Source organism: Perna viridis, chromosome 3 (genome assembly GCF_037379345.1).
Source record: "Perna viridis isolate PV_CMFRI_1.1 ecotype Kerala chromosome 3, ASM3737934v1, whole genome shotgun sequence".
Lineage (NCBI taxonomy): Eukaryota > Metazoa > Mollusca > Bivalvia > Mytilida > Mytilidae > Perna > Perna viridis.
This window is the reverse complement of record NC_142447.1, coordinates 4,383,782-4,407,677: the sequence shown is the minus strand read 5'-3', so window position 1 is coordinate 4,407,677 and position 23,896 is coordinate 4,383,782. Positions and strand designations below refer to the sequence as shown.

The following is a 23,896-nucleotide window of genomic DNA, read 5'->3' as shown; positions in this document are numbered from 1 at the left end:
GAATTTTTTAAAATTAAAAAGCTCTTCGCCATTTCTGAGAGCAAATTATGTGTTTGGCTTGGATTAATTCATTTGTATCTTGGTTGTAAGACAGATTTGAATCTGTCAACTTCAAGTTGTACATATACTAGTATATGACTATAAATGTATGGCCAATAAACCCTCTTAAACAAAACTTTTCAAAATATTTCAACAACTAACATTTATTTTCACATGACATGGGAAAAAATGCACATCACTGAATCCCCACATTTAGCACTTACAATTGAGAATAAATAATTAAATACAATCAAGTTACATTGAAGCCTCTGTATTAAATCTTATCCAAAAAGTCACTATAAATTGGTAAATACCATAATGAAAACATTAAAAAGGAATAACACAGTTCAGCTCATGACTGACAAAAACAAACATGTATTTGACACAAAAATTTTATGAGATGTCAAGTTATTTAAATCATTTCTAATATACATCTTAAGCAGTGTTTTCAAAATATTTTTTTTTGTAGGTTCCATCTAGTATCTGACAGTTGTCCAACCATCGTCACCTTCACTTTTATCTAAAAATAGAAATTATGACAAATGAAAGTACAAAATATATTATATTAAATAATAACACAAATTCTATTAACTGCCAATTACAAGACTCTCTCTCTATCTATATATATATCTTTTTTTTTTTTATTTATTAAATCTCTTGACTGTCCTTATAGACCACTTTATACTATTTTGTTTTACTTTTGACAGGATTTTCATACATTTTGAAGAAATCCAGAACTTACCTTTTTCTTGCTGTTTATCTCTCCAACTTGGCCTTGACCCTCCTTCACTACCTCCTCCTCCTCCTACAAAAACATCAAAATAAACAGTGTATAGGCCAATGGAACAACATGCAGTCATGTCAGTCCTTAGAAATGCTCTATATGAAGACCTCAATACATTTGTTTAATATCATGCAGAACTGGAGATGGGCAAAGATCATCAGTAAACTAAGTAGTAATTGATTGCAAATAGATGGAGTAATTTTGTGTAATTGATTTGCAATCGATTACCCACCTTCCTTCTGTGTAATTGATTGCTATATTTTAAATTGGATACAGATTAAGAAGACCAATCCACAGTGGAAAGCACAAAAAAAAGAATATATCATTGCAACCCCCAATATGAAGGCATCAATGCAGATTTTATCAAAATGTTTCCTTTTGTTTCTAATTGGTTTGAAGTCATAGACCTGGTATAACTTTCCTTAGTGATAAGTAAATCACTTCAAATGGATTTTGTAAAATGTTCATATGATTTAATAGTTTTCTATCAGTTGCCTACAAGCCAAAGCTGAAGGAAACAAGGGGCTGCTCTTGCTTCCAAATTCTGTCACTAGAAAAACACCAGCTGCCAATTCCCCCCCCTCCCCCAATTTTCGAAAATTAGAGCCAAATATGTGCCAAATTTTGTATTTCTAACTTTTTTTTAAAATATGACATTATTAAGTCCATTGATGAGTTATCTTTGTCAATTCATCAAAATAACCCTCTTACTCATGACATACATGTACCCAAGATTCACTCTTGTACATGTATAAAGGTTTTTAGCTCAATTTTTAGTCAGGACTAAAAACCATTTGTCACTTTTCATACGCAAAATTATAAAGTACTACTCCAGAAATAGGTGTTTCATTTCTATCAAGTACTTTAATATTACTATGCTCATATATTCCCTAATTTTAAAACATGTTCACCCCAGTCCTTTGCATTTTAATTAAATTTATCTTAAAATATAATTTGATTTTTTACTTTATATAAATTTTCAGAATATTTTCTGGTCTTTGTCCCTGGATTACATTCTTTTGATTTATGCTAGAATCTTGGTTCCCTTGATTACTCTTTCATCAAACTCATGGACCATTACTGTAAATGCACTAATTTTTCACCATTTTCGTGGTGGACAAAAATGTGAAAAATTGTACATATGAAATTATTTTTTACACTGTATTATGCATATTATTTTTGGAATCAGTGAAAACTGATACCTGCAAATATGCTCACTTGACAGAATCCGCAAAAATTAACACCCGTGAATATTACTATGTTTACAGTAGTTGTGTCCCTTTTTAATTCTCTCTCGCTTGATATCCAATATTATGACTTAATGCCTTCAGTATTTCCTTGATTAGATTTTGGGAATCCCCAATCTATTTCATTACTGATTTTCCTACCAAAAAAAGCCACATGGTGAAAATGTAAACAAATGTCATCCATTTTCTTTTATCAATTCTTGCATTTTGAATTGTTTTAGACATGACTTTCTGATGGGATAATCATTGTTAATTGGATTTTATTCTGTTTGAAGGAAAATCTGTTTCTGAATGTATCATATGATTTAACAGGACTGTGAAGCTTGCATGTAGCCATGTGCACATGGTCATGATAGGGTTTACCTTTGACCAGATGATGAGAGTTTTGATTGGCTCAATAATATATTTACATCGGACTGACACCTCCCATGAGGATATTGTGAGTCACGGATACCTGGTCTAATTACATTTAATTGGCTTCAGTTCTAAATAGGTTATGGTCAATTAACTCTGACCAGGTGTCAATAGTACAGTTGTTGAATGGATAGAATATCCGTTGCTGACTAACTTCCTGTTAATTTTAATAAACAAAACATAGGTGCCAAGAAAATTGCCAACTGGTTATTTTTGTCACCAGATCAAAATGAAAAACCTCAAAATGCGACGTTGTCGAAACCCAGCACAATCCCTAGCAAACCATGGTTAAACTTGGTTAAATCATGCCTTTTATGTGTTTTTCTTAACAAACTGATGAAGAAGGTCCACAGCCTATAGCATAAGCTAATGTTTTCAAAATTCTTTATCTTGCCATAGAAAAAGCTTAGTCTAAGTGTATAGTTTTCAAAGTAAAATCAATTACATGTACATATTGTACTTTTTCAAGTGTTCTCATTATAAACCAAATTCCTTTATATGCTTACCTCTTCTCCAGTTATCTTCTCTTTCCCGAGGTGGTGGGCCCCTATCATCTCTTGATGGTGGCCCTCTATCATCTCTTCTTCCCCAGTCACGGTCCCTGTCTGGCTGACGATCTCTTCCACCACCACCCCATCTATCAGAGTCCCCTCCTCTCCTCCAAGGTCCCCGTTCTTCTCTATCATCTCGAGATGGTCCACGATCATCTCTGTAGTCCCTTGAAGGGCCTCTATCATCTCTACGGTCAAAGTCTCTTGATGGACCTCGATCATCTCTGTGGTCTCTAGAAGGTCCACGATCATCTCTGTAGTCTCTAGATGGCCCTCTATCATCTCTACGATCAAAGTCCCTGGATGGTCCTCGATCATCTCTGTAGTCTCTAGATGGCCCTCTATCATCTCTACGATCAAAGTCCCTAGATGGGCCACGATCTCTGCCACCTGCTCTATCTCTCCAACTGTCTCCTGGTGGCCCTCTATCATCTCTACCACTACCACGATCTCTCCAAGAGTCCCCAGGTGGACCACGATCATCACGGCCCCTATCTCTGCCCCATGCATCTCCAGGTGGGCCACGGTCATCACGTCCCCTATCTCTGCTCCAAGCGTCACCTGGTGGACCTCGTTCTTCCCTTCTGTCCCTCCAAGAATCACCAGGTGGACCTCGCTCAAATCTATCTTCTCTAGGTGGAGGACCACGATCATCACGATATCGATCATCCCTACTTGGTGGAGGTCTTTCATCTCTAGATGGTGTACCTCTTCCTCGCCAACCATCTCTTTCATCTCTTGGTGGTGGTTCATCACCCCTAAAAAGAAAATAAAAGAATCATGAATTCATTTATTTCTTTTGGATTCTGGACTTCACAATCGAATAGACAAATTGATATGCTACAATGAAATCTCAAACATGATTTCAAAGATGGGAAAAAATAAAAGAAAAAACAATTATATTGTTTTTTATTATATAGCAAAAGAAAGATGACAACAGCCCCCTCAACAGACAAATTTTGAAGCATTGTAATGACTTTTCTCGTGATATTAATTCCATCATATTATTTCCTGATGTTATTAGTTTCTGTCACATTTTACACAGAACAGTAGATTTGGTAAAGATCAGCAACTTCAGGGGAATACTGTATTTTGGTATGTTTAATACACATTTATATATGATATGCAGTGCAATTTGAAGGTCTAAACAAGTGAAAAAACACTTTTTTTAGACATAGATTGCGGTAGAATTTTGTAAGACAAAAGATGAATATTTTGCACTTGATCTGTCGATTTATTTACCTAAAATCAGTATTTCCTACAAAAATGTGAAGGAAAGAAACTAATATTCACACTGATATATCATGTAAAGATCAGTAGCTACATAAATTGGATAATTTTAATTTTGAAGCACGATATGAACACAGGATATATGTAATGGCTTATAAAATAAAATGAAACCTGAGGAACTCGGATATTTCCGGTTTTGCTCATAACTAAAATTTCTTAATTTTTCATTTTAGAACATAGATTTAAGGATAAAAATTGTTCGAAACTATCAATGTAAGTTTAAAAATAATCACTTTCAGCCGCAAAAGCATTCAATAAGTAGTGTTTGACAAAAAAGGACTTCGCTACTTTTTGGTTTTTAGTTGTTTCATTTTAATCTGTAATCATGTTTCAAAGAAAGAAATACTGTACAACTTATGTCTGAAACATGTTATTAAGACATTTAAACACGATTTGAAGAAAATATCACATAAAATTCAATACTTCAAGATGTATTGGGTGATTTGATAAACTTTCTTTCAGTAACATTTCACTTCCAGTTTGTTTGTTTACATTATGCAATCTCTTTTCTCTCATGAAATTTTCTTATTTCTTTGCCAAAATCGTATATATTGATGCATAATATACGCTCTCATACTCTGGAAATGAATTCTATGTAAAAATATGTGCATTACACATGCCAAATTATGGTACATCAGATAGATAAGATCTCGATCAGATATTTCTAGAATTACCTTGAAGGAGGAGCATCAGGATCTCTCTTCCAGCTATCTGATCTCATCTTCTCTCTTTCTCTCCAGCCCACTCCACCTTCCCTCTGTGCCGGTTTCCAAGGCCCACTTCTTTCCTCTGATGGTGGAGCATCACCACCTTTTTTCCATCTACTCTCCTCTCTACAATTTTTTTTATTAAGAATGTAGAACTGATCTGTCTTTTGACAAGCTTCAACATCCACATACACATGCTAAAAATCTGTTCCATTTTAAAAGCAAAACTGACAATTGACCACAAGTTCTAATCCACAAAACGATACGAAAGGTATTTTCTTACAGTGCATACTATAATGATGTTCATAGATAGAGTTAGTCTTTCATAGAGTAAAAAAAAAATCACCCAATGATGAGCTTTCTTAGGTTTCCTATCAGGACAACTGAGGAGGAAAATTAAACTTCTAACAAACAATTCAAAATCCTTAATTCCCAGCATAATTGTATCAAACTTTGCCTCAGCAATGGCTACAATATGAAATATTAACATGATCTACAAACGCTAGTGTTTAAATGTTCTAACAGATGAAAATTGTTCAGGTACAATGGACTGAAATTGTAAGGTATTGTATATGGTTTTTTGAAAAGATTCCTCAGTACACTAATTTGAGGACCTCAAGTCCCTGACTGATTATGACATTTACCCTGTAGGTCTTCCACCAGGTGCAGGTTCTTCCCCCCGTCTTCTCTGTCGTTCCTCTATCTCCTGCTCTCTTGCTCTCTGTTTTGCAGCCTGCTCCTCTAGCTTTCTCAATTTTTCTTTGTACTCTTTCTCTTCATTTTCTTGTTTTTCTCTTTCTACTCTTTCCTTTTCTTCACGTTCTACAATTTTAAGAAACCATTTATACTTTCTACATGTATAATAAATGAATATGGCAACTAAAAATTTTCATAAATTCACATGTAATGATTATCTTATACAATTAATTTCCATTTATCTCAATGCAAAATATGTAAGTGATGTAAGATGATTACTTTCATGAAATATCACAGAATATCAATTCCATGTCGTTATTTCATCACTTGATTTCTGCCCCATTTGACACTGAGGAGTAATTACTGTACTAATCAGCAACTTAAAGGCATTTTCACTTATTACCAAACACTTAATTTAAATTCATGAGAAAAACATTGCAGTTTTTGAACCACTGCTCAAAATATCCTGACAACAGGACAACATAGGATTAGGGCCGGGTTTCATGAATAATCTAACATTGAGATATTTCTCAAATCCAAAAAACTAAAGTTCTGCCTAATCAGAACAAATGGAATTATATATTTTAGAAAATTCTCAATCTGAGATTTTTTTTAAATGAACCTCAAGACATGATTTACATACTATTAATTAACTGCAGGACTATCCACAGAAAACAAAACAAAACTTTACTTTTGTTCTATATTGGGCAGCTAATTTCACCAAGACAATTATCGTCTCCAAGTAAGGGAATAATACATCATGACATTAACAGGGTTAAGTTTACCTCTCAACATGGCTTCATCCTTAGCTCTCTGTTCAGCCTCTCTCTTCTCTTCTATCCACTGAGTTCTTCTATCCTGTTTCCTCTTTTCCTTCCTGTCAGCTAACCTCTTCTTTCTCTCCTCAGTCATCTTTTGGTCAAATTCTTTGACCTTTTGCTATATTATAAAAAAATTTGTTTAAAAAATTGAAATTGTACAAGAATTCAACAATAACTCCATTACAAAAAACCCTTGTCTTGTTACTTCTTCTGCGCCTCAATATTGAATTGGTTGGAACACAATCCCATAATCTATCTTAATTTTCCTTGAAATTATTTATCTTTCAAATACATTTTACATTGAGTTGATGGGTAAACTATTTATATTTTAACAGTGTTTTAGTAAAAATGGCCATAAAATGTTTAATGTAAGCAAAAAAGGGTGGAAGGGTAAAACGAAACAAATATTTTTGTTGCCTAAATTTGTTGTCACCAGTTGGTACACCAAATGTCTATTTATTTTACATAGCTGCAAAATTTGGCAGTCACACACAATAAGAGCAACAAGAATTCAAGTGTTGAATCATCATCCTCATAAGGATTCTAGTTTTTAATCTTGATCTTTGACCTTCAAAAATCCACTGAAGATTGTTGATACCTGAAAGGTAACACTGTCATTACAGGCTAAGGTAGTACAATACAGTTAGGTCATTTCTGAAAATTTTGTCTCATTTTGTTGAAATAAAGCTGTTTTGAGGCAGTCTGCATAGAAATTTCTAGTGTTTTATCATAAAAAAAAAGTGCATATTTCTGAAATCCTTGGTGTGCAGAGATTCAAGTCATTATAAGTAATTTAGTGATTATTGTTATAAAATCCAGTAGCCATGGTAACATACTGAAAAAAATATTACTGAGAACTAGTATAAATCGGGGGTGCCTCTCCAAAACTAATAGCTGAATACTATGTTTTATAAAATATCAGGCATTTATATACTACCACAGGATGAAAGCATGCATGGAGTAGGTGGAAAAAGGGTAAAAATAATAAGACCCTTTCGATCCATTCACTCACAAATTTAGTTCCAAAAGTTCATGCGAAACAAGGTATTTTGAAACTCAGCCATCTGATGCTGAGGAGAGAACCTAATATGGCAGGGACTGACACATTCCGTATACCATTCTTCATTTAAATTACACCTGTTTACCATTACATATATTACATCTGTCTGTGTATAAATGCTGAACTACATTTAAACAATATATCCACAAATTTTCAACTTTTAATTTGAAGTTTTACAAAATTTGATGGGGGTAACTTGGTGTGCGAATCAGTGCGCCTTAATGTAACCGTATATTGCACCCTAAAGCGATATCCTATCCCTTAACAATTTTGTTGGCAATGGGATAATAACACATTTTTCCTATTATATGGTGGTGTTTAAAAAATGCACATGACATTTGAACCGCCAGACAGTGATTAAATTTCTGTGAGAGTTTTCCCACCATTTTCCATTTCCAGATTTTCTACAGAGTTCATGGGAGAAACAGATTCTCCTCCAATGCTCTTTGGGATAACAAGAATTCTCCACTCTCTACAGTTACATTTTAGATTTAACCCACTCACTGAAGCTCATGGGTTGAAATCTAAAATCTTGAGTAGAGAAATCTTGTAATCCCCTCAGGAGTGAAAGAGAATTTATATGTTACCTTGTCATAAACTGTTTAAAAATTATCTGTTCATGGTCATGGAGATAGCCTGGGTACATGTATTAATCTGTGTATGATCTTCACTGACTTGTCATTTTGTGTGGATTAATGAAAGTTTTACATTGGAAGTACTGTGAAGAAGCTCAGGCTAGGATCAATTATACACCACAGGTTTTATCATGCTTGTTAACAAGAACAAAGGTCAACAATCAGAACTTTCTTTTTATAGCTTTTCATTTGTGACAAGAGTTTTTTTTTTAAGTCTAAAGTAAGTCATCCCAAAAACCTGGCACTGTGATTATCATTTTCTGGTCATGAACATTGACTACCAACTTTTTTTTTATTTTAAAGTTAATTTACCTTAAACTGTTCCTTTCTTTTACCACGTAACTGATTAAGGAAGTCATCTTTATCTTTCTTCATCCTACATAACCTATCTCTTTGTTGTAGAGCCATCTGTCGCTCTTTCTTTGCCTTCTCAATCTAATAATAATAAGATCCAACATTGAGTATCTTACATAGAATGACATACCCACATTGAGTATCTTACCTAGAATGACATACCCACATTGAGTATCTTACATAGAATGACATACCGACATTCAGTATCTTACCTAGAATGACATACCGACATTCAGTATCTTACATAGAATTACATACTCAGAGTCTCACCTAGAATAATAATACCTTAAGCTCTGTTACACCCTGCTGGAACTGAACAATTATGCATGTTTCTTAGAACTTATCAAAAACTGTTAACAATTTATTCAGAGCACAATTGGAATAATCACATACATACAGGACAGGTCTGTGTATTTCATCATTGTACATTTTGACAGTTTTTTTTTAACTTAAGACCTACTTAAACTGTTTTAAGTTCAATCTCTAACAGATGTGGACAAAATGTTTTCAAAACCAACAATGGTAGATAGGTAGACAGGTAGATCACAAATTAGTGATAAATCATTCCACCTACTTCCATATCTAAATGTCAATTTACTGCTAACAAGTCAGTTGTATCAACCATTTAACTTTTATTTTAAATGACAGCAAAACTATCCACACTCTAAAAATGGAAGTCTTCATATCAAACTTTAACTACACATGCATTACTTCATACAATTTTCTTCAGTTTTTCTATAGTGACTACTAGCTGCAGAGGCTAACTTTGGACCTCTGATGACAGCTTTATAATGTTATCTACATGTAACTTCAACCTGTGACTTCATTCATAAAATTCATCATTCAACATTTTTCAGAATTAGAAGGTTTAGCTATCCTTCGAAAACACAATGGAGAAAATCACAGAAAATGTACTCAGAGCACAATTGGAATCATCACAGAGATACAGGACAGGTCTGTGTGAATCATCATTGTACAATTCCATGTTTTCATGGCAATAAATTAATATAGAACCAGTAAAAAGTCACTAGTTAAACAAGTCTTGAAGTCTTCATGTATAAAGAATTAACAGATTAATAAATGGTAAAAAAAAGTTCCATTGTACAAACTTTAAAGACTAAGAATCAAACTGCCCTACTGCCTTGTTGTCTATCAAACTGCAATAAAAAGTGGCCATTTGTAAAGGATATGCCATGACCTTACCCTCCAAATTTTGACTAATTCTGCCCAGAAAGTACTGAGTATAATTTTTAAAGTCGTAGTTTAAAATTTAAATACAGTCATCATTTAATGGTATCATGCATAAAACATGAATCCTCTATCCAGAGCTGCATGTATTTACATATATCAAATTACATTTAAAATTCCTAATTTTCTCTTTGAATTTTAGATTTTGATTGATCATCAAAGTCAAATTTCAAAAGCCCACTAAATATGTATAGAAATTACTTTTCCCACTCATTCAACATGAATATCAAGAACTCTAAAGTTATATACAGCAATGTACTCAGAGCACAATTGGAATCATCACAGAAATACAGGACAGGTCTGTGTGGTTCATCATTGTACATTCTGATCTGGTCCTAAGAAAAAAGATACTCAGCATATCATTTAGACACTAGTCAAAAGACGTTCTTGTAATAACTACAGTTCCCTTAGATGATGCATTTCAGCTATTTTAAAAGAAAGCACAAAATCTTGGTGCTCATCCTTTCTAACATCTGACCTCAGCTGACAACTGACTTCTAATTATGGATTGGGGCAGATATTGTTCCTTTATATTGACTGATTTTTTTATAATTAAAAGACAGAGAGGTTAAAAAAAATCAAATTACTTTTTATTTATAAAATCTTCCAAGTCTACTGTGTTAATATCAACCAAATAAAATATTATTTACAACAAAACTTACTCACTAATCAAAATTCCCTCCCAAGTGTTAATTCTTTAAGTAGTGGACAGTCAGGGTAAATTCAGTCTACTGGATATGTACATGTATTTTTGTTTTTTATTCTTTAGAAGCCACAAATAAAATGCACTCAGAGCACAATTGGAATCATCATAGAAATACAGGACAGGTCTGTGTGGATCATCATTGTACACTATTTGCAACTTCAAAAACTTAAAATGATTGCAAAATGACAGACATCTATGAGGTATATTTAGTGATTAAAGTGAAAATGATACATACCCTTTCCTCCTCCTGTTGCTCCCAGAAGATCTTCAGTTCCTGCCTGTCCTTATCATACTGCTTCTTTAACAGTGGAATCTCTTCCAACCTTTTAGCTCGAGCGAAGAAGTCAATCTATAATAAATAAGTACCAAAATATTAGAGACAGTCTTTCTACACCGGCATAGAAGTTTATCTCCAGAAAAGAAATACCAAATCAAGCAACAGTGTTAATACCATACCATATTTACAAGTTTTCAATATAATCTGTTTAAAGAGAAGCATTAGGACTATCCTCTCCCAAAATTGTATCTCACGAACAAAAATTGAAGATAGGTTATGATAGCATAAAAAATAAGTGTACTCAGAATCAGGTAAATTATTCATCACCATTTTACAGGACAGGTCTGTGTATCATCATCACTGTACGCATTCTGCTATCTTGTATATAAATACCTAGTAATAACCCTACAAGAAACTTTAGAAAAAATTGATGTCATACCATATCAGCAAAAGGCTAAAATTCATAATTCTAAAATGAGGAAGTCAAAATCATAAACTGACTTGTGATGGAATTTACAGCAAAAATTATTTGACCTTTTTCTCTTGAGATTTTAATCTTTCATTTAGTTCCTTCTTTTCTTTTTCTAATTGCTCTACTTGCTTGGCCATTATGTCTTCAATGTCTAAAGTGGCAAAGTCCTGTAAAAAAAAAACAAGTTGTTCCTTGCTACCAAGATTCTATAAGCAAACTTCAGAATGTTACATCAATATTAAATTTCATTTTGTTATTTTTGGACATATTTGGCTTGACTGTGGAGATTTCTCAAGTTACATTTTATTTTATTTTCAAGTGTGCTATCTCTCCATTTATTTACCCAAATCTGTCTTCAAAGACATTCCTTTTTTTTAATCTAGTATACTGACAAGAAAGTACTCCCCTCCAAATGAATGTTTTTTTCTTTGAAAAATGAAGTTTCCATAAAAATTAATTAAATCTTTATATGGAAATCAGTAGTTGTGCTCATAAAAATTGTTGATTAAAAGACAAAGCAAAAACTATAGAGTGCCTGCTCTAAATATCACCAAAAATAAAGTACTTACATCTTCATCAAGGTTCTGGAGGACTTTAGCTCCAAGCTCAGTCTTCCTTAGCTGATCAATTCTTTCTTGTGCATGTTTCCTCTGCATCTCCCTATGTTCCTCCAATTTCCTCTGTCTTTCTCTTTCTTTAGCCTCCCTCTCTAACCGAGCCATCTCAGCATCATATGCTTTCTTTTTCTGCTCTTCCTGCATCTCTTGCTCTTCTCTCTCCTTAAAAAAGTAATAATTATCCCAATTAACAAATTATCATACAATATATAGGAGTGGTGGTACTTTGACCAAGTCATACGTTTACAGATATAAAATTATTTTATCTTCTAAGAGGTATCAAACAGAGCTTATAAATAAACTCTGGTTAAAAAAAATGGAATCTGGAATTTTTATACAAGATATTATGACAACAAATATATTGGGGATCAAATAAAAAAAGAAAAAGAATAGATGAATAGATGAGAATTTGAGAAAGATTACCCTCTGGTCATTCATGTGTTCCAGCTGTTCTTTTCTTTCCTCTATAATGTGCCTTCTCTGAAGGATATTCATGTGGTCTTTCTTGGCAGTCATTATATAGCTCTTGGCTATCTTAAGTCTCAATTCATCTCTGATGTTCTGAAGAAAGAACAAAGGAGATAACACTATACACCAAGGCATTTGATTCTAATCCATTTGATTAAGTTAAATATTTCAACAGTTCGATTCATATAATTAACAATATATATGTACTAAAACCCCTGCAATTAGATTTACAAAAAAAATTATTGCTGTACAAGTTTCGGCACCACAATATGTATCCTTCTAGCAATAATAGAACTTGCAATAGATTTTACGCTTATGCCTGTTTCTGGAATCCAACACTGGGCTTGTATTTCTGCATCAGGACAATTTGTAAAATAACAACATTTGAAGATTCAAATAGTTCTGAAACCTCAAGTAGACAAGTTATCTAATTGATATCTGCCCCATTTGACACCAAACAGCAATAAACTACTGAATAGCAACGCCAAGGCAAGAAGGTAAGATGTGTTTCTAAAATTTACTTGGCACCATAAACATATATCTAATAACTGATAGATTGATTCTCGTTCTTTCACAATACTGCAAATGATAAATAACTTTGTGAAACAAATAAATCTACTTTCGGTCACTAATGCCTTAAAACTGTAACACTGTATCATTATAATACATTTAATGATTTGTAGCAATGCATGTTCACACAGCCAAGTAATCATAACTTCACCAAAAAATCTTGAAAATATTGGCATTGACTAAACAAACCAAAAATACTAAAACCAGAGATGATTTTATGAGGTCAACAAACAAAGTGGAAATTGGCAAAATCATTAGTAAATATACAGTTAAAAAAAAAAAAAAAGAATCATAATGGTAAAATCCGGATTTGAAATAGCGGAAATTCGCTAAAAAAAGGAAGAAAATCATCCCTGCAAAACAGTATAAACTCTACATGACCTGTACCTGTCTATCCTCGGGTTGTATAAGCTTCATAGCCTTGTGGAGAACTGTAGACATACAAGTCAGCTGATTACGGATCTGTTCACTCGGCATACTCTGAATGTATGGCCCTTCAGGGACATCCTCTTTCTGAGCAACCATCAAGTCTGTGCCAAAACTCAACGACTTACTCCTATGGTCAATCCTTACCTACACAAAACATTCAGGATAAATTTCTTTTTTTTGTATTATTTAAAAAAAAAAAATAACAAGATAATTTAAGAGTGATTCCATCTTCTTTACTATGAATCCCTATAACATGTAGTTTTAACTTGATACATCTGATAAACTACTTGTAATATATGTATATTACCTTAGTAACAATGATTCAAATTTGGAGCACCAATAAGAGAGTTCCAAGAAGATAAATCATTGTATTTTTATCTGCCCCATTTGACACCAAACAGCAACGTAACTGCCTAGCAATGCCAAGGCATTCAAGTGTACTATGAACCATATAAAATCAGCAGATATAACAATCCTCCCAATCTTCCCTTCAATCTATCATGTCACAATATTTACCTGAAGTTCCAAAGTCAAAGCAGATTCAACAATCAATCTCTCCAGTCTGAACTTAGAAGCAAACGGAACCAGAGCAGCAATCCTGGAGAACTCGATGGTCTGGTAGACTTGAGAAACCTACAATAACAAATCTACTTAGCAACAATTCATTATCAACCAAATGCCTATAATAGGTCCACATTGTGTCAGGTCAATCATCTTTGTACAACAAATTACCATTTGACGGTTTAAGCATACATAAACCCTCAGGGAGACATCATTGCAATTTATTTCTGCCCCATTTGACACTAAACAGCAACAGACTGCTGTCAAGCAACGCCAAGGCAAATGTAATACAACAATCTTCTTCTAACTAAAGGGGTTTTAAATCTACATCATAATACAAGAAATTTCCAACACAACATGCAAGTAATGAATCTTAGACAGCAGAAAAGGAGTACTCTAAACATCAATATTGCTTACATCATCATGAAACCTTAGCATACCTGCTTTAAAACTCTAGTAATAACAATTTCCTCCAAGGAGTTTTGATACTGGTTGAGATCACCATTTTGCTCAATGAAATCCATAGATGACTTGACTCGATCATACAATTTCAGTGGGTGGAACTCTACCTCTAACCACTGATACAAATTCTGAAGTTCAGGATGGACATACTGGATCACATTATATTTCACCTGTAACAAATAGAATACTTAATTTCAAAGTTTGTTCAAGATTACTTGTTTGTTTGTTTGTTGAGGTTTAACATCCGAGCAGCAATATTTCAGCTATATTCAGATGACGAACATGAAATTGATGATAAAATGAACATGAAATGAAAAAGGGATGGGACACAAGGACAATGGGGTCGAAAAATTTTGATTGCCACTGGAAATAGGGAGAGGTGGGTAGGGTCGGGCAATTTAGCCTCCTGTGGCGGAGCCCTATGGTTCCTACTCCGGGAGAATACCACAGTAGGGTTCTTTAACGTGCGAGGAATGTGGCATCTTTCTCAACATGGTGCACCACTATAGTTTGCAGTCAGGTTTTCTGTATTATAGCCTGACAACCCCAGCATGTAACACGCCAGGGGTACCCCATTCCACCACCTGGGGCACACATCCCAGTTGCTCTGTGGGCAGAGTGCCCTAGCCCCTGGCTAGGTTTCTGAGCACTATTTAGTCGCCTTTTACGACAAGCTTAGCACTGCTGCAGGCCTATTCTTTCAACACCCGGACCTGCACAGGGCTTGTTCAAGATTACAGTAACAGGGTTAGAAATTTGAAAAAAATTATAATAACACTTAGAATTTCTAAGAGCCAACCTTTAGCATATTTGTAAAAGTTGCAGACTTTAATGGGACAATTTCAACAACAAAAAAAAGAAAAAAAAAAGTGTCATTCATGGCTACCTATAATCCAAATAACTACTGCATGTAAGATACTTAATAAAAATAAAAGATCTCCTTGTTTTAATCTTGTTAAATGAACAATATTTGAAGCTTCAACTATTTCTGAAACCCCAAGTAGACAAGTCATTTGTTTGATATCTGCCCCATTTGACACCAAACAACAATTAAGTATTGTCTAGCAACGCCAAGGCACAATTAGTCAATGATGTCAAACCATACAGAAAACCTATAACTTAAGAAGACAGAATAAGCTATCTATGACACAAATTTTTAACTTACTAAATCTTTGATAAGAGCTGTCCTCTTGGGTGGATTTTGAAGCATGAGAAGTTGAGCTAACCTCCTCTTTTTTTCCATTGTTCCTTCGTCACTTTCCAGCAGCTGATCTATAGCATTTCTGGAGGCGGGGATGGGTATAGCAAGGGTGGCACATAATACTCTAGATGCCATTCTGCAGTAAAAAGAAGTAAAATCCATGCAAAACTCTTCTATAAGTACATGTAGTTGACATAAAAAAGGATTCTTCATTTATTACACTACATGTATTTCACTTTCAAAAGTGCTCATTAAGAAAATTGTGAAACATTGTCTGTAAAATGAACAACATTTGAAACTCCAATAAAATAGAAAGTTTCAAGTAGACAAGTCATTTACTTGAATGTTCGCCCCATTTGACACCAAACAGCAATGATACTGCCTAGCAACGCCAAGGCACTCAACATTTCATTAGCTCATCTCCTCTCCAACATGGAAGTGTTAAGATGGAGCCACGAGTCCGAACTTATTTATCAAAAAAAAAAACAAGAAATCGAAGCACACAGTAGACAAAATATACTGTTCACACCCTCACTCATTAAAAACAAACCACATGCATGATCAGAATAAAACCCAATTGTCAGTTTTCACTGAGATTTTTTATTCTTCGAGCAGTGATGCTACTTTACAGAAGTGGAGCCTTAACTGTTTTTCAGAAAGAAATAATGAATTTTATTTTTAAGTGGTTATTTCCAAAACTTATTATATACTGGTTCTTTCCACTCCATAATTGAAGAATTTTTTTTAATCATAAAGTTTTATTTACTTCTGCAATTCTTCTTGTGACAAATTCTTTCTCTGTTCTCTTGACAAGTGAAACATTTTGTGCAGTGTGGAGGCATGAAACAACTGATTTCCAGATTTCCAGAAGACAAGACCAAGTTTCTGGTAGTAGTTCGCCATCAATGAAGGTTTGGGAGGCTTCTTGGACAAACCAATCAGCCCATGAATATCCTCTACAGCTTTGAAGGCTTCCTATAGAAAAAAAGAAATGCATAACTATAAAATCCTTTGTCCTCTATTTAATAATTCTATACACTTTGGTCTGTCACTGTTACTTTATCTTTGCTACATAATTTCACTTTACAGAACTAAAAATTCAGAAATAATTGCAAGCATTTACCAAAGATTTTGCAACTTTAGTGTTTTTTCAACTTAAGAAAAATCATACTTTGGTTTGGATAAAAAAAAATCACTTGTATAATACATGCATTTTTCCTACAATTTAACACAAAAAATAGTAACTTCAAGCTAATAATTTCTAGAAGACAAAGTTAAACCAGCACAACATAAAACATGGATAATTCTGAATAACTAGTAAATCAAAAACCAATTATCCAAGTTGGTACAGTAAAACTTTCAAAGACCAACATTATTTACATGCAAGAAAGTTATATTTGTTTATACATGTACCTTACCTGCCACAGTTCCATGTTGATAGCATTATCTAACTGAACCAGTCTTGTCTCTAGGTGCATGGCCTGTGAGTCAGGGTTGTTTAGGTTGATAGCTGTCTGTTGATGTTGGTGCTTATGGACCAAAGCTAAATGGGTTCTTAACTGTAAAATTGTTACAAGACATTTAAGCATTTTTGTATCTGTTGACTGCAATGTCTTCAATACATATAAACCAATATGGCATTCAGTTTTCTGGAAAACTTGTACCAAAATCAAAAAATTTTCCAAACTTTAAAATTCATAGTCAACAACTGAGAAATGAGCTTTACAAGCTAAAGATGCCTAATACACAAAGGTAAACAAAATGATAATGAACATTCATAGCATAGAGGAATGTAGTTCGAGTATAAAAAACTGAATTTAACTGATACAGCCACAAGACTTAAACAGAAGAAACTTTGTAAGATATCTAAGACAACTGGTAAATTGCTAGCCATTAATCAAACTTGAATTTTTTTCACACCAGATGGAGCCAGTAACTGTGGTCTTAATCAGAATGTAACTTGTTTGTTACATACTAAGACACTACTTACATTATCACACAACTTTCTAAATTCAGTTTTTCTGCCATACTTGAAGCAAAATTTGAATGCTGAAATAAAAAGACAAGTTCAGATTCAATAATTAATGACAAATTCTTATTAATGATTGAGAAAGATTTTGTAGACTTTTTAAGGGAATTTTGTTGGTTCCTGACACAGAAAAAAATAATCAGGGTAGATCTTCATAAGTGGAAATAAATTAAAATATCAAATCTAGATGGCATATCAGCAAAATTAACATAATGATCTTCTAATTTCATTAGTGTCATAAGAAAAATCATGTACCTTGCTGAGCTATATCTTGGTACAGACGTTCAACCCGAGAGTTGTTCCTGAGCAGATCTAAGCACTGTCTGTATGACTCCCAGAGGAATTTGACCCATGGTGTAAGTATAGTTCTATCTGTTCTATCTTGAGTATCTTCACCGCTCACTACTTTCAACAATAAACTGAAATGCAATAAAATAGGTTTCTTCATATCCAATTAAGCACAGGGTTCAAATTAGTGTTAGTAAGAGATCTAGTACCTTCAATTTCTGACCAATGACTTTTGAAATTAATTATACAAGGTCATGGAATTTCATCCTTTTTACTGACACTTTATTTAGGACTTCTGGTATTCCCCTAGTTGACCGTTGACATGAAAACTTGAAAAAGTTCAGGACCTTCAACCCTAAGTAAATTTGGACTCCTGAAGGTATCAATTCAATCTAATTTTCTTACTTCATTTAGATTAATCCATACACAATGATTCTGTAAAATGAACAATATTTGGAGCTTCACCTAATTCTGAGACCCCAAGTAGACAAGTCATATAATTAATATCTGCCCCATTTGACACCAAACAGCAACATATACTGTCTAGCAACGCCAAGGCAACCACTGAACATATCAGAAATCAACATAACAGAAGTAATGGCAAAAATGTATATTTAAAACAATCCTTTTAACTTAATTTCTAATAGATCTCAGTCAAAACTATCATTTATTCCTTCATCAAAGCCTTATATAGTAATACTGGACATTTATGATGTCACAGTTCCAAGTTAGTCTATCAAAATTTAGTTGTGATGAATCAAATCAATTCATTAATGTACAGTTTCACATATTAATTTAAACAGGTTCCTGAAATATACCTTTCTGGTGTATCAGGCTGATCTAAATCATCAATATCTACAACAACTTGATGAGATTCTTGTCTGGCATCTTCTGTCTTCTGTTCAGCCAAGTTGATGTATTTTCTGACTACATCTTCTAGAGACTTTATGTTAACCTTTGGAAAAAGGATACATGTATTAAAATTAGGACAATTGCCTGCATGTCCTTCTTCCTATGTCACAAATTGGCAAATAAGGAATACAACATACACATGAAATACAGAACCATAGAGCCCTCTGCAGGTCCAGGTGTTAAAAGAAAAGGCCTGCAGCAGTGCTAAGCTTGTCATAAAAGGCGACTAAATAGTGCTCAGAACCCTAGCCGGGGGCTAGGGCGCTTAGCCCACAGAGCAACTGGGTTGTGTGCCCCAGGTGGTGGAATGGGGTACCCCTGGCGTGTTACATGCTGGGGTTGTCAGGCTATAATACCGAAAACCTGACTGCAAACCATAGTGGTGCACAGGGGTTGAAAATCTTTTTGGGAAGACCTGAGCCCTGGACTTTTCATCTTCTGTACACTAAGCCCGAACAATGTTTTGTCAAGTCCCAGTTGTAAGATATTTCAATGCAATTTTGTTATTTGATATTCTTGTGTATATTTCTATGTTTGCAGGGAAGAAAACACAGTGTCAATTGATTCTGTCTCCCGGTCTGATGCCTTGTAATCAGCTTTCCGTTTCTGCATTTATTTTAACGGTGTAATTATAATTGAGCAACGTTTATCAACAAAAGTTGATCTTTATAATTCCAGCACTTGATTAATGAAATTTGTAATATGTCCAAAAAAAAATGTGTCTGATCAAGCCCAGGTGTGATTCAGACTTGAGAATGACTAATCAATAGATCAATCTAGGGAATACCTGATCTAAAATAAATATATAAGTATTTATAGGTCAGGGAATAGATCGAGGAACATGGTCCAAATAATGACAAGTTTTTCAAAAAAAGTGTTTTTACTTTTAAAATTTGCTATGCCTGATGTACTTATTTCATTGTAAAACGGCAAGTCCGAGGTTCAATTTGTTTAGTCCCAGGTGTCGGGCAGTAGTAATTTTCAACCCCTGGGTGCACCGTTTTGGGAAAGATGCCACGTTCCTCACACGTTAAAGAACCCTACTGTGGTATTCTCCCTGAGTAGGAAGTATAGGGCTCTGCCACAGGAGGCTAAATTGCCCGATCCTACCCACATCTCCCTATTTCCAGTGGCAACCTAAATTTGTCGACCCTATTATCCTTGTGTCCCATCCCATTTTTCATGTTCATTTTATCATCCACTTCATGTTCATCATCTGAATACAGCTGAAATATTGCTGCTCGGGTGCTAAATCCAAACCATCAATCAATCAATCAGAACCAGAGATTGCAATAAAGTTCCTCTAATAAGTTTTGTTCTGACTATTTCACCATTTTTCAAGTCAAGTCTTAAATCAATAAGCACCACATTCCTTTCTTTAGCCGAGGTTTCATTAAGAACCGGCTACTATCAAAATGTAGACAGTTCAAAAAGTGGAAATGGACGATTCAAAATCACAATGGGCCGCATTCCCCTTTGATACATTTTGAAGGTGTAGACTCTATTTTCTCTATTAAGCCTGTTTACTAAAAAGATAATGAAAACCCTGCTTTAGTGATATTAAAAATGCATTTAGTTAGAGAATATAAAATCAGACTTTGCTGTATGAAGCCCCCATGTTCACAATACAATGCAGTATAAAGCAAACAGTAAAATAACTTGTATTACAATGACTATGACCAAGCTTCAATCTAACTAAATCATGGAGTTTTAACTTGGTTCAAACAAAAGGAATATATTACCTGTTGGCAAATATTTTTGTACTGATATAAACCTTCCTTGGCAATGTGACTTTTGCGCAACTCCACACATAGTTGGAGATAATTCTCCATAATAGGCTCGTGAACCTTCTGCCATGTTCGATGCTTTTTGCTTTTGATGACATCATACAAGGCATCAAGAGCTCTTTGTTTCTTTCCCACATCAATGAACTCTGCAAAACAGTAAGCTTTGCACTAACATGCTAAACTGTGAACAAAACTGAAAAGTTACCATTAAGTATACTTTATTAGGAAAGGGCTACCACTGCAGTTGCTTCTTAAGTGAGACATTCCATTGCACATGTCAAGAGTGGGGATATTTAGAAAAAAAATTTAAAGATCATCATAAAATTTGTTAGATCAACTTCAAAATGCAAGGATTGACAGGCAAGTCATGTATAAATCCAAAATGTAAATCATGGTTCAGACACCTAACTGCAGCAAATTCAGTGTTCTTGAATTATGCTTTCCTGTCACCTGGGACATGTACAGGAAAGTTGATAATTAAGCCCCAATTTCCCATTTGCAAGTAGAAAACTTGCATTTTTCAAATGATTTGTTAAGTTAAGGAAGCAAACTTCAGCCGTTCAGGTGTGGGAACTTAATTTTCATTCAGAATTTTCTGTGGGGCCTAAAATTTTTAAAAATCCAAGAACACTGAACCAAAGATATGAGTAAATCTTGTCAACATATTTTCTTCTCCTGTAACACCAGTTCATGTTCATAACTGAAGATGAAACTTTCACCAAATTGCTAATATTTTGCTCTAAAAAATGAGCTACTATACAACAATCTTTATTATGGAATATTCTTTCAATAAGAACTAGCAAGAATTGCTTCAGTCTAGAAAATGGGTAGTCTGAATTTCCTCTGAACCTGCAACCCTCCTCTTTTCTTCAGAAGGGTAGCGGACATGTAATTTTTTCAGCGGAATTTTGAAAAGTTCTGTTAGATTCCTGTTTTAAAAATCTTTTCTGCTCCGTTCCATTCCAAAGATAAAAAGCTCCGCCTACTCTCTAATACGGTTCAAAATGTAAAAAAAAACAGGGTCTCTCGTAGAAAATTATGGAAACTTCAATAATAAATGTAATTTTTGTAGCAAATTTAGTATCAGCGTACAGGAAAATGATTCCGGAATCGAACTAGGTATGTGTGACATGCACAATTTCAACTTGAAAGTGGATACAAGCGGTTGAAGGGCGGTACCGCTAAATCTCCAACTTTTTGTATGGCACATTGTTCTGACCCCAACCCGACATATCAATATCCAATTGAAAAAGAGGGGGTTGCAGGGTCAGAGGACTAGAAAATGGGGAGATCCACTCTCAGACCAGAAATGTGCGGTAGTTCGTATTCTGAGAATCTGTTAATTGCTAATAGATAAATTGTGTCGACGTGTAAAAAAATACTAATCTGTATAGGCACATGTTCACAAGAAATGCAGTTAAATATAAAGAATCAGTCACATATGTGCACGTGTAATCCCTCCCCAATTTCAGGTGAACCATTCCCCTCGAACTGAATATGACTTTTACCTTTGGCTCTATTCAGAGCATTCTCTGGCCTTTGAAAATAAGTAGGCATGATTACAGTGCGTGCATAACTCTAATGCAACATGTATTTCAGTTATTCTTCGAACTCGACTGCGACCATGTGGAATAAAATGGCCGCTGGGTGAATAGTTATGGTAAAGTGCTGATACGGAATAGTGCACCTAAAATCTTTCCGGAAAAGACATTTTAGTACGGTTCCGGTTATTACTATTATTCTTTTTGTGTTTTTGTCATTTTAATACTAATATGTTCTTGATATTGATAATCATTTTAGGTTCTTCGATCGGTGGTTGGTAAAGAAAAAAAAAAACAGCTGGATTTAGCTAATTTATTATGTTTGATCATTCATTATGTAATTATGAAGTTCTATCCATTAGTTCTTTTAAATACTAAATGTTGTGTAGTTCTTTTTGCATACATACAATGTATGGCAAGCCGTTGTGAAATTTATGACTATATTAAAATTGTATTCATAATATGTAGGAGTAAATAAAGTAATGAATTAAAGCTGCATTAGCTGCCAAATTTGTTCAGTTTTGATTCTACTAAATTTTGCTGATTCAGTGATATAGGTTTGTAGTAATGCAATTGAAGCAATAAATGTCGATAACACCTACAGAATATTGTGAAATTAAGCTTTTTTTTTCAATCAGGGAAGATCGATAGCTCTGATCTAATCATTATTCGTCATTACTTACGAAGATTGCAGACAGGCCATTCACCTGGTTTAAAAATACTTTAACCTTGGTTAAAAATAACAATAACGGATACACAGGTAAGCATGTGTCTTGTTTTCATAACATTTCATCTAGTTCTTGATTAGTTTTAAAATGAATAATGACCATATTTGTGCCACATTATATCACAATAGGTAAATTTCAAGAGGATCAATGCGTTATATTCGAACTTATTTCTTTTACAGCTTGAGTCCGTCGGTCTTCCTTGCCGTTGAATAACCAATTTCGCTATGCAATCAGATATTTTATAAAAGAAGCGACCCTTACAGCAAATGCGCGGATTAAGGTCACCAGAAGTGACATGCGTACGAATTTAACTAGGTCGATTTTTTGGGGTTTTTTTTAAGGTTAAGGCATATTTCAAAAGAAACAAAAATTTACGAAAATGACAGCTAATGCAGCTTTAATAAATGAATGAAAGATTATATAAATTATTTTTATGTCTTAACAGAAGGACCCAGATATCAGATGACAACATAGTAGACAAGCAGATTCGTGAGCACATCACAGACGATGATCAACCTACCAAAAACCAGACAAATTAAACAGAGCTGCAAACAGACTTCGCCAGAAGCTGACACCCACAGAACCAAAAGACATTAATTTTGAGGTATCTTAAGATGTAAATTATTTAGGTATTTGATGTTGGTTCATATTGAGACATATTTCAGTGGGGTAGAGGGTACCATTCTTTCGCCAATTGGCCTTGGAAAAGTTAAATGATGCATTATTTTGGCTCATAAGATGCTAAGATGCTTTATAAATGAATTTGAAAACACAAAAGCATGTTTGAAAAACGATATTTGGAAAATGCCAATTACAGGTGCAATGGAAGAAAATATATATTTCCGATTTTTTCTTAAAAAATGTCATTATTTTCACCTTGAAACTGAGAAATAAGTGCCTGAAATAAGCATGGCAGATAGAAGGAATAAATCCATAATAAAAAGAAAAGTTCCCAACGTGTCTTTTCTACACCGTTTACATGCTAAAAAATTACATTTGAGT

General features: G+C 34.1%; 1 protein-coding gene across 1 annotated transcript; it reads right to left on the bottom strand.

The window, feature by feature from the left end:
* Window positions 1-187: 187 nt before the first annotated feature.
* Window positions 188-22,291, bottom strand: LOC148620728 (eukaryotic translation initiation factor 3 subunit A-like). Its single transcript, XM_088574475.1, has 22 exons — window positions 22,134-22,291; window positions 20,581-20,771; window positions 18,745-18,881; window positions 17,894-18,057; window positions 17,600-17,658; window positions 17,028-17,168; window positions 16,376-16,584; window positions 15,574-15,745; window positions 14,387-14,578; window positions 13,902-14,018; window positions 13,344-13,529; window positions 12,342-12,479; window positions 11,871-12,080; window positions 11,364-11,468; window positions 10,788-10,901; window positions 8,557-8,679; window positions 6,514-6,667; window positions 5,677-5,854; window positions 5,000-5,158; window positions 2,991-3,793; window positions 782-844; window positions 188-559 (listed from the first exon to the last, which is right to left on the bottom strand). The coding sequence occupies exons 1-22, from the start codon at window positions 22,180-22,182 to the stop codon at window positions 516-518; spliced, it is 3,708 nt and encodes a 1,235-aa protein (XP_088430601.1). The 5' UTR covers window positions 22,183-22,291; the 3' UTR covers window positions 188-515.
* Between the last annotated feature and the right edge of the window lie 1,605 nt (window positions 22,292-23,896).